Raw genomic sequence first — 13608 nt, 5'->3', positions numbered from 1 at the left:
TTCCATTGTTTCCTTTTTGAGAAGCAAATTATAGACGTTTTACTTCCCTTTTTTTTTCTTACACAAACGATGTGTATGATCTTTTTCACTTAACATCTCCTAAAAATCATTTCATAACAGTTTATAGAGATTATCCGGTTTTTGACAGCTGCAGAGCACTCTATTGTGTGTGTACCGGTTTATCCAACCAATCTTCTATGCTTGGGCATTTAGTTTCTAATATTTTGCAATTACAAATAATGCTATAATGAATAAACTTATGCAAATGTATTTTTGAGGTGTATCTTCTAGGTAAATTCCTAGAGGTGTGTTTGCTGGGTGAAGAATAGATGCGTATGGAGTTTTGCTGTATACTGCCAAATTCTGCTTCACAGGTTGTACCATTTTGCATCCCCATCACCAATGTAGAAGAGTGCCTGTTTCCCACAGCTTTGCCAACTGAGTGTAGACTCAAGTTTTGAATTTTTGCTAATCTGTTGGGTGAGGAATTGTATCTCAGTGTAGTTTTTGTAAAATACATTTTTATTGATTTCAGAGGAAGGGTGAGAGATAGAAACATCAGTGATGAGAATCATTGGCTGCCTCCTGCACACCCCCCACGGGGAATGGAGCCAGCAACCAGGGCATGTGCTCTGACCAGGAATTGAACCGTGACCTCCTGGTTCATAGGTCGACACTCAACCACTGAGCCATGCCAGCAGAGCCACCTTCTCATCCTTTTAAAAGGGTTATTTTTCTTTAGTTTTGTGATTACTTTGGGGGAGACATTTATCATCAGAAAGGCTTTAATTTACATTTTTGGACTTTTTGCAATAGTTTTGTATGTGTGTGGACTGCTATACACTCTACTCTAAATAATCTCATGGACAAGAATTCTTCGTTTAAGAGCCCTTATCTGTTTGTCCACCCTCTTCTATGCAGTTTAAGGACTTGTTGGTGAGGGTGGGAAGATCAATATAAAGGGTGTCCCAAAATTCACGCAAGAAGTAATTCTGATAGAAAACACAGGTTTATAATTAAAAATTGTAAATTTGTTATTGATTCATAAATTATACAGTATAGGGTTATGTATGGAATAGCATATAGGGTAAATGGCCTCCACGGCTTTGCTGGCACATACGCACTCTTTTGTTGAAATTTTCCATGACCGAAATGCGGCTGCTCAGGCAATAACAGTTAATGGTGCTCGCTATCGCGACATGATAATCCAGTTTTTTGTGCCGTGGAGGCCATTTACCCGATATGCTATTCCATACATAACCCTATACTGTATACTTTATGAATCAATAAAAAATTTACAATTTTTAATTATAAACCTGTGTTTTCTATCAAAATTACTTCTTGCATGAATTTTGGGACACCCTTTACCTTGTTTCTCTTTTCTGCCAGTCTCACATTTCATCCTTTTCCTTTCACTATCTCTTCATGTCTGTATCTCCCAATTCTCCCCCAGAAACACCACTTCTATGAGGCTCTTGTTCTTGGTCCCACACATTTTCAAACCTTTTCCTGAAATGAGGGGAATGATCACAAGTCCCAACCTGTGTTCAATAGTTCGCATTTACGTCACTTTTTCTTTCCTATAGATTCTGCCTGTGCTTCCTCTAAGTCTTCTATTCCATTCTGCTGATCCACTAAGTGATTTAACCTCATTCCACATTCTCAACACCCACAAGCTTATGGTGGTAGCAAGGTCCCTACTGCAAAAGTTGTTTTGTACTTACAGGCAATTTGTATTCTAGTAATGAAGGCATGAATCCTGTGTAGTTTTTATTTGTTCTACTTGATTTTATGGTTGTTTTGGTAGAGTGAGGGGCATATTTGTAATCAGGCTACTGCCATTGTTTTCTCAGCTGCTTTCTGCATGCCCCACACTGGGCATGTACCCTGACTGGGAATCGAACCGTGAACTCCTGGTTCATAGGTCGATGCTCAACCACTGAGCAATGCCAGCCAATATGCTTTTTAAAATAGACAGATACGCCCTAGCCAGTTTGTCTCAGTAGACAGAGCATTGGCCTGCAGACTGAAGGGTCCCAGGTTCGATTTCAGTCAAGGGCATGTACACTGGTTGTGGGCACATTCCCAGTGGGGGGTGTGCAGGAGGCAGCTGATCCATGTTTCTCTCTCATTGATGTTTCTAACTCTCTATCCCCTCTCCTCTCTGTAAAAAAAAAAAAAAAAAAAAAATATATATAAGGAGTATGCATATGATAGATCTGAATCTATGGTTAATAATAAAGTTTCCTGCCCTGGCCACTATGGCTCAGTTGGTTGAGTGTTGTCCCAGGCACTGGAGGGTTGCCAGTTCTATTCCTGGTCAGGGCTCATGCTCAGGTTGGGGGCTCAATCCCTGGTAGGGGGAGTGCAGGAGGCAGCTGATCGATGTTTTGCTTTCACAGCAATGTTTCTCTCCCTTCCTCTCTCTCTAAAAATCAACTAAAAGAAATAATAAATTTCCTTTGTAAAACCTGAACTTCTATAATACTCTATAGTAGACAATTTCAAAATGATAGAAAGGATATCTGACAGATAACATTTGACATGATTTGAAATTTTCAGAGTAAGTCCTAAACTAAATAAAAGGGTTTAAACATACTTTGTCAAAAGCGTTCAGCTCTATCATCTAATAGCTGAGTCTCAATGTTCTCTTTTATAAAACAGAGAAATACCTACCTTATAGGGTTGAGGATTGAAAATACTGTACAGCCGAAACCGGTTTGGCTCAGTGGATAGAGCATCGGCCTGCGGACTGAAAGGTCCCAGGTTCGATTCCGGTCAAGGGCATGTACCTGAGTTGCGGGCACATCCCCAATAGGAGATGTGCAGGAGGCAGCTGATCGATGTTTCTCTCTCATCGATGTTTCTAGCTCTCTATCTCTCTCCCTTCCTCTCTGTAAAAAATCAATAAAATATATTTAAAAAAAAAAAAAGGAAAATACTGTACAAAAATTAAGTTACACAGCACACGTCATGATTTCATTAAACATAGCTATTTAGCAAAATTTACACTTATAAAGAAAAATAAAACCTATACCAAACCTTCATAAACCATTAATTAGCAGCTAAATGAGCCAACGAATACTTCTAGTTACCCCTATCCAGTTGACAGCAAATCCCTCTGATCTGCCTAGTTCATCCTATTTGTTTCTCTGTTGCTAACCTTTTCCTCAAATTTGAACAAAAGCCTTCAGATCTCTCCATTTTCTCCAAGATAATCAAACTAGAGTAAAATTTATTTTCTATATTTTACTTCTTTCAGATCTTGATTTTGAAAAGAGATTCGATTTAAAACAAAAGCTTTGTGTCCCTTTTAAAGGAATTTTAGAAATCACATGATTAAAGAATAAGCAAATGACTTGCAAGGTAGCAGCTGCTGACAAGGGGCTTCTGCAGTTTGAAAAAATATTCTAAAAATTACCATTTTTTGTCACAATATTTATTATGAAATTCCAAATAATACTAAAATAAGAATGTGTTTTTAAATATATATATGTATTAAAAGAGGGTGTAAGTAAAAAATTAAACACTGACCTAGACTTTTGTGGAACATAAACTGTAACCTTTCACTATTTTGCTGTGCTTTACTAAAAAAATACAGATGGCACAGCTCTGATATAGCTTTAACAACTTGATTATAAATTGCTTTCAAAAGTAATTTATTTGGATTTTCCATATCCTTTAATGAGTTGCAAATATATTAACAAAAGACTCCCCCCCCAAGACTGTACAATTTCTGAAATAAATCAGGAAAAGCAAAAAGAAGACACAAAATTACATTGTTTCAATGCAAATAGAACACACACATCACACCCACACTTGCATTTTCCCAGGTTTTCACAAAGAAAATGGGTCACTATATTTCTCAGTGAAGATCCATACTATACTCTGGCTAATCAGAGACTTCCAAACTTTTTTCTTCAAAAAGAGCATTTTTAATAGACTAAATACTGGTTATCACTGAGTTTTTGTTTAAGGTACAACAGCAGCATGGTTCAAATATTACTTGCAGTTCTTGGGGGAAAAAAATTTTTAAAGTAATGAAATACAGAAAATGTAGGGACCACCTTTCATTATTTTGAGTACCATTGTTCTCTTGAAAAATTATTTTCACCTTTTAAAATCCCAGAGTTAAGAACCATTTCCAAGGGTGAAAAATATCCAATGCCACAACATAACTTCTGAACAAAAGTATGTGTGTGTGTATATATATGTATATGTGTGAAAAGCTTAGAGAGGAAAAAAAATGTTGAAGTACTTAGTATTTTTTAATTTCCTTCGAAGTAACTTCTGAAATTCGAAGCAAACATTTTGCTTGGTCAAAATGTGGGCTTTATTCTGGTTGTTTGATCCCCATTTCACGCGGGGGTGAAGTAGGAGAAGCCAGAAACAGTTACTAGGTGGGTAATAAGGCTTCAAATATCTAAATGACTTTGAAAGTAAGTATGAGGAAAAATAAAATCAGGCCAAGCTTGGGCTGAGTGTCCTCAGTCAACTATTGCCATGGTGTGCCTTCCATAACTATCCTTTTATTCTTGTCTCAAAATTAGTACCAGAAAGACTCAGACTCACCTCTGGCACAGGACATAAATTCCTACTACCAAAAGATAACTAATTAAATATCAGCAAATTATTTTCTGAGCTTACTTTTCACTAGGTTTTATAACATGGAATTCAGGTTGGAGCTTTCTAAGAAACTGATATTTGATGTTATACAGCTGGCTTTTGATTTGCCAATTAAAAAGGGTAAAAGGATATAAAATTAAATATTACAGAACTAAAGGATAATAAAACAGAATATTTATTAGATTCAAGTGCTGGCCTTTGGAATTTTTAATGATCGTTTACTCCCAACCTTTCCTTTTTCTTATAAATTGATTTTTAAGCAGCACATACACATAGACTTAGGTAGGAAATTTTGTTAAATACCTTTCTGGTACCCAATACCTAACTGAGACTCCAACTTGAATTATTTTGTAATAGTATCTAATCCACATTTAAATGAGTAGATTAAGTAAATGACAGGAAATTACTGAGTCTGCAGGCTAAATTTTTTTCACATCTTCTGTAATCTACCTCATTTTCACAGCTTGACTAATACAGGTAACCAGTAGATAAGTTTGTCCTTCATCAAATAATCCAAAATAATAACTGTAGGCCTGTCATTCATAGGAAACTATAATTTGTTATATTCTGACATTGGCACTTAATAAAATGTTAACAACTAAGGTTTCTCTAAAAATTTCAATACATTACAATAAAGGAGATACACAATTTAAGACTTTTAAATCTGTTACTGTGAAATTCCAATAATTCCCATTTTATTACACATAATTAGGTCTTTAAAACTGTGGCCACTGCCCAAAGACACCAACCTATATTATGACAAACTCAGGAGAGAACACATCTCCTTCATAAGAACTTTTTTTTCCAGCTAAAAATTTCTAATATCCTAAACCCAACCACTCTCAGTCAATGTTTGGTGATTCACATTACTGAAAATAATTTGAAGCAGAGAGAGAGCCGAAAAGAATGGAAATGATCTCAACCAAAGGTGAGTATACATTCTTGCACCCTGCTTAAACACTTAGAAAAATCAAAGGGATACTGTCTTGAACAAATATAGATTCAAGGTTATGGTACAATTCTGATTGTATTAAGGCTTTCACTATTGTGATCTCTTAAAGTCTCTCTACTTTAGTGTTCTCATTTTTATTCCTATGGTGAACTTAAATGGTTATTAAGGGTCTTGTTTTGGCTTTTCAGTGGGCAACCACTCTATCATCTCTGAATGTTAAAGGTGATCCCACAAAGCTCAGAGAAGAGGCAATATGGTAAGGACCAACTTTAAAGTTTGCGATACCGACAACAATGATCAACACTTTGAAGCAAGATGAATAAATTAAATTTCTTGGTTAGACATTAAAGCATTCTTGCCAAGAATAAGTGTACACTGTATGGAGGGATATTTGCTTCCTAAATATGAGTCCCAATATGTCCATTACATTTGTTTATGGGAGACACTGCAAGTTTAAGGTAATTTACATTCCTTGGCAATCAAGTTATTCTGTTATAGGCAATGTCTTTTATTGTTCCATCTGGCACTTTCTAACACCATTCTTGAAGAACCTAGAAATGAAGGTCAGTCACTCTGTTTATCAGGAACAGAACCAAATAAAACAAAATTCTGGAAAAATGACCAAGAAATTCTGGTTCATCACTATTTTCCATATCTAATGGTTCCTTCAGATAAAACATAACTCTTCCTTCCATGATAGTTTTCCAGCAAAGGGAGATTAAAGAAAAAAGAAAGTTCCCCACCCTACCCCCTAAATTGTCATTCATACTGGTGAAGGAGCCAGTCTTGTTAGCAGCTAAATATTGCACTGCCTTTCATTCTGTGTACAGTCAGGGTCCAATGAAAGTGGCATACTCATGGTGTAAGTCATGGATGATGACACTGCCGGCTCAAGAGTGAAGACTCAGTATATGGAAGGACAAGAAACATGTCAGCACTAATCACACATCCAGTTGTAAAAGTCTGATTTGCAGAAGTTAAAATTCATCACTTTCAGCTGCATGAAGTTGTGTGTCGTCCGCATCTGTCATGCTGCTCTCCTGGGATTCATCAGTTCCCACTTAAAAAAATAAAACAAAAAATCTATAGTAAGGTGTCTGACAAATATTTCTTGTTGTTCATGAAAACAAGGAAAACTACTGTACTCAGAGATATGAGACTTTAAAGGTCCTTAAAAATCCCAGTATCCTTTAAAAAAAAAGGATCCCGATATCCTTTAATAAGATACAATTCAAGCTCCTTATTTTACAGCAAAGTCTGAGATTAGTTTATTGCATTTAACCTTTAGTTAGAGTTTTACTAGTAACTACTAAAACTACCTCTCCCTAAGGAATTCCTCATTCTTACCCTAGGAATTAGAACTAGTTTTCTGAGGCATTAAAAAAAGATTAACATTTCCTTCACTTTGGGGTTAGTCCCTGCTAGTCCAAAGAAATATAAAATTTAAAATTCAGTTTTAAAAGGGTTATTGGGATTATAGAAATTATAATTTTAATCAAAGCCTTTCACCAAGTTTTTTGGAACAAGGGCATCTTAGTTCATCTCATCAGAAGTCACTCAATTTTCTTATTAAAGAATGTTGACACATTAAGTCTTGGTTCTTCACTGGTTATTTTAAGATATACATTCAATTTAGGGATAGAGTATTTACTGCCTTAAACTATAATTCTTTTGTTCCCTCCTCTTTTCTTGACCTGGATTTTGAATTTGCCAGAGCTACCCAGAATTTGAATAGCCACTACTAAAGGTCTGTCGATAACTTAAAATGTGCACAAATTGATTATTCATTCACATAGCACTTATGTTTTCAACATACCATCACATCTATCATCTTCCCTTCCCCACCCCAAACACATTCCTAAAAAGCAATAAGACAGGCATTAGTTACATATTACAATATAAACTGGGGCCCAGGTAAAAATAAGCAATGAAACTAGTTATCTGACTCCACATGTACTTTCTTATTTTATCATCCTGTCCAATTTCCCTAAAATTCCATTTAGTACAAAGAATACACCATAGTTAGAAAAATAAAATTAAAGAAACATCTTCACTCTGATGTGGTGTTTCACTGGTTCTCTGGTTTGAGTAACTGTAAACAAACCTAATTCATATGGACAATACTCACTGATCTGTTCTTCTTGGGTTATTGGCTCCTCATCATCTGGAAGGTAACGCTTATCAATTGCCTCTTTAATCTGGTTATTGGCTCCTTTAGGATCTAAATCCATAGCCCAAGAGAAATTCATCAGGGCGAGGTGTGTCTGACCTAACTTCTTGTAAACCTAAAAATAAACAGCAGCACTACATTTTTCATTAAGTTATGAGCTTCAACTGTAAAATCCTAAACATTATAATTTAAATTAGGCTCCTGATTTATATACTATAAACCCATTCTGATGACTAGGACATTTAAATCCTATAGAAGAAAGAACTCATGTCAACTTTTGAGTTCCTTTTAATATATTCAGATATTACTTTTAGAATTCCTTGCCTATATCTCTTAGATAGTGAGATTCCAATAAAATCTTGCTCTAAATGGAACAATGACAATGGGAAAAAAATGGACTATAAAAGCTTGATTAGCATTCATTTATACTGGTTTTTAAAAGAAGTTATTTCAACTCTCAACATCTACCCATTGTTACCAACTACCTTAACTAACTGGCATCTGGAAGCCCAGTCTGTACTGTCATGAATTTTCTTCTTTTGGTAAGTGTTTTATTGATAATTGGAAGCTCAGGGCTTTCTGTAAGGTAGTCTCAAGTTATGAATTCATTACTGGTCACTGGCTACAAGTGCTAATAAACTTCCAAAGCCATAGTAGGGTTAGAATTATGGGATGTGTGTACTTGCCCGTTCATTGGGATATTATCTTTTTAAATGTAAAAACTAAATCCATTCTTTATTCCCAGAGCATTTAGTTCAGAACTCTAGTTGAATTTGCTCCATAGATGTTGCACAATAAGCATTATATTTATTCTCCAAAAGTTAATACTTGTTATCAAAGCCACAGTAGGACCATGGCCCCAATCTTTACCTTTCCTATTAAGAAGTACACAAGGGATTCTTTGGGAACAATTTGTTTCAATTCTTCAAGTTCTTGTAAAGCAGACTGAAAAATGCAAAGGAAAACATCATCTTAACTAAAGCTTAACTTAAGCAATACAAACCCGAAGACTATTAAGACATATATCTCTTACCTTATATTTTTCATTTGCAAATAAAACTGAGGCTCTGTGAAATTTGCATAGAGGGTTCTTAGGATCAATAACAATGGCTTTGTTTAGGGTATCCAAAGCCTTCTCAGATTTTTTCAGTGCATGCTGAACCTGTAAGAAATAAAGATCCTAACTGATGTTTCCTTCCAATATATATATGGCTAATATACAAAGTGTCCCCTCGGGAGTTCGACCACTCGCTATGACATGCACTGACCAACAGGGGACGGCACGGAACGAAGGAAAGCTGGGGCCAGCAGCTTGGGAAGGAAGGCCCTGGCCAGCAGCCAAAAGGCCTGATCATCCCTGATCGCCAGCCAGGCCCAGGGACCCTGCCCATGCACGAATTTCATGCACCAGGCATCTATTATATATATATATTTTTAATTAGTTTCAGAGAGGAAGGGAGATGGAAAGAGAGATAGAAACATCAATGATGAGAGAGAATTATTGATTGGCTGCCTCCTGCAAACCCCCAACTGGGGATCAAGCCCACAATCCAGGCATGTGGCCTGACTGGGAATCGGACCATGACCTCCTGGTTCATAGGTCGATGCTCAATCACTGAGCCATGCTGGTTGGGCTCCTTCTAATATTTTTGAAGAAAAGTGAGACCCAAATAATGTGACTCAAAATCAACAGAAAGATAATAAAACTATTAGAGATAAGGTTGTATTGTCCCACCAGATGGTTCACTAGGTTAAGTGAATTTAGTAATTGGTTACTAAACTGTTAGATTATCTCTAAAATCTCCTTCAAGCACTTCACTTTAAAGATGAGAATACTACAGTCCAGAGACGTTAAATAACTTGCTCTGGAATCAGAACCTAGCTCCTATGGTGCCCAATTCACCATTATGTATCCATAATGATAATTAAAATCCTAATTTTAGAGAAGACATTAGGTTTACCTTAAAATCTAAAAGGCAAGAAAAACTTTGGTTTTCCCTTCACAAGAATTTCTGCACTATTTAGCTAAATACTCACATTTCAACAGGTCTATTTATGGTCCTAAGTATTAGGCTTTTTAAAACTGTTTAAAACCATTAGAAGATTTGGCTCTAAACCTTACTAAACTTGTTTCACTCAAAGCTATTACATTTTTACCTATTTTAGGAATTTATTATAAAAATAATTCTTCTGTCTTACATATTTGAAAACCATTGATCTGTAATACTAGGGAATAAATTATTTATTTTAAATAACTTAAAAAAACAAAACAAAACACCAAGCCTCACTATTCATTCATGAGTAGATACTTATATTCTGTTGTGCTCCTCCTTGGATGAATTATATGTTAGAAACAAAGTGGAGTGAATGGATGTGGCTGTGGAACAAATATCACTGTAACGAGAATGTGAGAGTAGCTACTGCCAACATCTGGTTGCTAAATTCATCTATGTGATGATATTTGCAGAAGGTTATTACTACATGTGGCCAAATACTCTGCTCACAGGATTGAAATCCTAAATACTAGTTTTCTAAGAGAGAAAAGCACACTCTCTTATCTGAAAACCTCTTCCAATAAACCAACTCAAAATGTTAAAAACCATCTCTTCCACAATAACTTTAGAAAAAAGCCTATTTAAAAAAAAAAAGTCCGCCCTAGCCGATTTGACTCAGTGGATAGAGTGTCGGCCTGCGGACTGAAGGGTCCTGGGTTCAATTCCTGTCAAGGGCACATGTCAGGGTTGCAGGCTCGATCCCCAGTTGGGGGAGTGCAAGAGGCAGCCAATCAATAATTCTTTCTCATCACGGATGTTTCTATCTCTCTCCCCCTCTCCCTTCTTCTCTAAAATCAATTTAAAAAAAAAGTCCAATTTTACTAAAGGTTATCAAGAGATACTCCAATTTGATTTCCTCATGTTAAGTGTTGAAAATAATTTTTATGTCAATATATTTTCTCTATATTTTTGTATAGTGTCTAACTATAAAAGTTATCATGTCAATTTTAAAGAAAATTACAAAGAACTAGAATTATTCCCCAAAATGAATAGTAAAATTCCAAAGAACATAATTTCCTCATATTGTATGCCCAGTTCCACAAAACCAAACTTGTTGAGAGAAAGATAAAGGGGTGGGGGAGGAAAAGACAGAGGAGAAAGGATTGAGAGGGCAAGAACAAAAAGTTAAGGTATTGTACTTATAGAGAAACTAATAAATGAGATTTTAATAAACAAACATAGCCCTGACTGGTTTGGCTCAGTGGATAGAGCGTCGGCCTGCAGACTCAAGGGTCCCAGGTTCGATTCCAGTCAAGGGCATGTATCTTGGTTGCAGGCACATCCCCAGTAGGGGGTGTGCAGGAGGCAGCTGGTCGATGTTTCTCTCTCATCGTTGTTTCTAACTCTCTATCCATCTCCCTTCCTCTCTGTAAAAAATCAATAAAATATATTAAAAAAACAACAAAAAAAACCCAAACATACCTTCTCTCCTATCAAAATACAACTTGTCATCAGACACATTAAAAAAAAAAAAAAAAAATATATATATATATATATATATATAAAATTGGTGATCCACATTGCCTTATAAGAATTTTAGGCTAAAACATAGGAAACCATTTGCCTTAGAATATTAATTACTTAATTTAGAGCTAAATATTAACATGAAAAAGTACTTTCAAAAATATTAAGTATCTAATGTGAGTCTTATAAGATCCCTATGAGGTAGGCAAGGTGGTATTGCCATTCATAAAATAGAAGCTCAGAGAAATTAAGTGACTTGTCTAAGAAATAAGGATACACCAGTTATTTCCCTTTATGCCAAGAAAAACATAGTATTTTTGGCTGTAAAAGAATCCAGGATATTGTTTCAAGAATAACAACAATAACAAAAAAGCCCTAATTCTTATTATAGCAATCAAGTCAATAAGAAACACATTTCATAAGGGAGATTGATTGAACAATGTTTAGAAAGCTACTTACTACTCCAATGTGGCAAAGTAAAACTGAACTTTGAGGGTTGATATCAAGTGCTTTCTGGAAATGCATTTCTGCAAGGCTGAATTTTTCTTGCTTATAATAAATCATTCCTAAACCATACCTGAAAGTATAAAAGTATAATTTTAGGGATATAAACTGTGGTGGCTAATTTAGTTCAACTAATAAAAGAATTATGTATGGAATTTAATAAACCAGTAGAAAAATAGAAAAATCATCAAAGCATTTTAGACAAGGCACTTTTACAAGTGATAACAATAAAATCAATCAATCAAATAAAACTATGACGATGTGGGGGGAAGAAACCACATCCTTAAACCATATCCTTAAGCCAATCAAGATTTAATAGCTGCTTTGTAATGAGTGGTTATTATGTGTGTGCCAATAACTTTGTTAAATTCTTCACATAAATTATCTCATTTAACCCTAGGAGGAACCAAGGAAATTAGTACTGTTATCATTCACATTTTCAAGTAAGAAAACTGAGGCTTAGAAAAGTTAACTTGTCCAAAAAATATACCTAATAAGAATTCTAACTAGATTCTTCTTTGATTCTAAACCCTAAACTACTTACAATGCTATTTCCATATTCTTTTTTTTCTATTTCCATATTCTTAGTCCAAATATGTATGTATTTTATATAATTACAATATGCATAGTGTCATGTTCTGCTTCTCTCTTTCCACTTACTATATCAAAAACATGCTCCTATAGACTTCAAAATTATAATTTTTAATATAATAATAAAAGTATATAATTATAAAATTATAATTATATAATTTCATGCTCCTATAGACCTCAAAATTATAAATTTTAATGACTATGTAATGACATATTAAGTTGATATAGAGGTATTTCTCCTGAATTTTCAAAACATCAAATGATGGGGGGATAAGGACACATATGTAATACCTTAATCAATAAAGAAAAAAAAAATCAAATGAACACAATGTGACTGATTTACATTAAGGAAACTCTCTTGACTATAACTAGATGATGATGATGGGGAATAAGCACCAAATGAATAAGAAGAAAATCATATGGTATCTGCTTTAAGTGGCTTTGTTGATCACATAATGGTATTAGAGGTAAAGAAAGGGTATAAAAAGCTCTGTTCTTTTTTTTATAATTTTTTAAAATATATTTTAAAAATTGATTTCAGAGAGGAAGGGAGAAGGAGAGAGAGATAGAAACATCAACGATGAGAGAGAATCATTGATTGGCTGCCTCCAGCACGCCCCCTAACAGAGATTGAGCCCGCAACCTGGGCATGTGTCCTTAACGGGAATCAAACCTGGGACCCTTCAGTCCACAAGTGGATGCTCTATCCACTAAACCAAACCGGCTAGGGCAAAAGCTCTGTTCTAATAATGGTGAAGGTGGGGATAAGAAAAGACTATTTACTTTGGAGTTTGAATAATAAAGGTCTGCCTCCCTAAACATTTCTTCTTTTTCCCAAATGAAACAATTATTTTTACAACATGATTTTTGATATGGTAAAGTTTTTTTAAGAATAAAATATAGCAGAACAGACACTACACATCTAAAAAAAAAACCAAGTCCTATTAAGAACTAAATTCTTAAAATATTAGAGAACTTTATATTTATATGAAGAAAAGTCAATGTTGGAAAGGCCTGACTGTTTAATATACCAGCGGAAGCTAGCACTTATCAGGCCATCTTACAAGCAATATTGACTATTTAGAAATGAGATAAAATTCATTAAAAATATACATAAATAAAAAACTATTTTAGAAATCTAGTGCTTCTGATTTAGTGAGAAACAGAATAAAATTCAACTGCTATAATGATTAACCCAAAAGATAAAAAACATAAACATGTCTAACAAAAACTATCACAGAATTACA

General features: G+C 34.8%; 1 protein-coding gene across 12 annotated transcripts in view; it reads right to left on the bottom strand.

The window, feature by feature from the left end:
- Nucleotides 1–3642: 3642 nt before the first annotated feature.
- Nucleotides 3643–13608, bottom strand: part of CDC27 (cell division cycle 27) — a 51053-nt gene continuing 41087 nt past the window's right edge. For 6 of the 12 annotated variants that reach the window (XM_023756778.1, XM_006092183.3, XM_006092184.3 and 3 more), the window contains 5 exons: nucleotides 11726–11843; nucleotides 8782–8910; nucleotides 8619–8693; nucleotides 7707–7863; nucleotides 3643–6638 (listed from right to left, as the gene is read on the bottom strand). In XM_023756778.1, coding sequence (XP_023612546.1) covers nucleotides 6556–6638; nucleotides 7707–7863; nucleotides 8619–8693; nucleotides 8782–8910; nucleotides 11726–11843 — 562 coding nt within the window. In that variant the 3' untranslated portion in view covers nucleotides 3643–6555. The remainder of the gene's footprint in view (nucleotides 6639–7706; nucleotides 7864–8618; nucleotides 8694–8781; nucleotides 8911–11725; nucleotides 11844–13608) is intronic. The other 6 variants (XM_023756783.1, XM_023756776.1, XM_023756779.1 and 3 more) reach the window with 3 other exon arrangements.

Source organism: Myotis lucifugus, unplaced genomic scaffold, assembly GCF_000147115.1.
Source record: "Myotis lucifugus unplaced genomic scaffold, Myoluc2.0 scaffold_99, whole genome shotgun sequence".
Classification (NCBI taxonomy): Eukaryota; Metazoa; Chordata; class Mammalia; order Chiroptera; family Vespertilionidae; genus Myotis; species Myotis lucifugus.
This window is presented reverse-complemented; position numbering and strand designations above follow the sequence as displayed.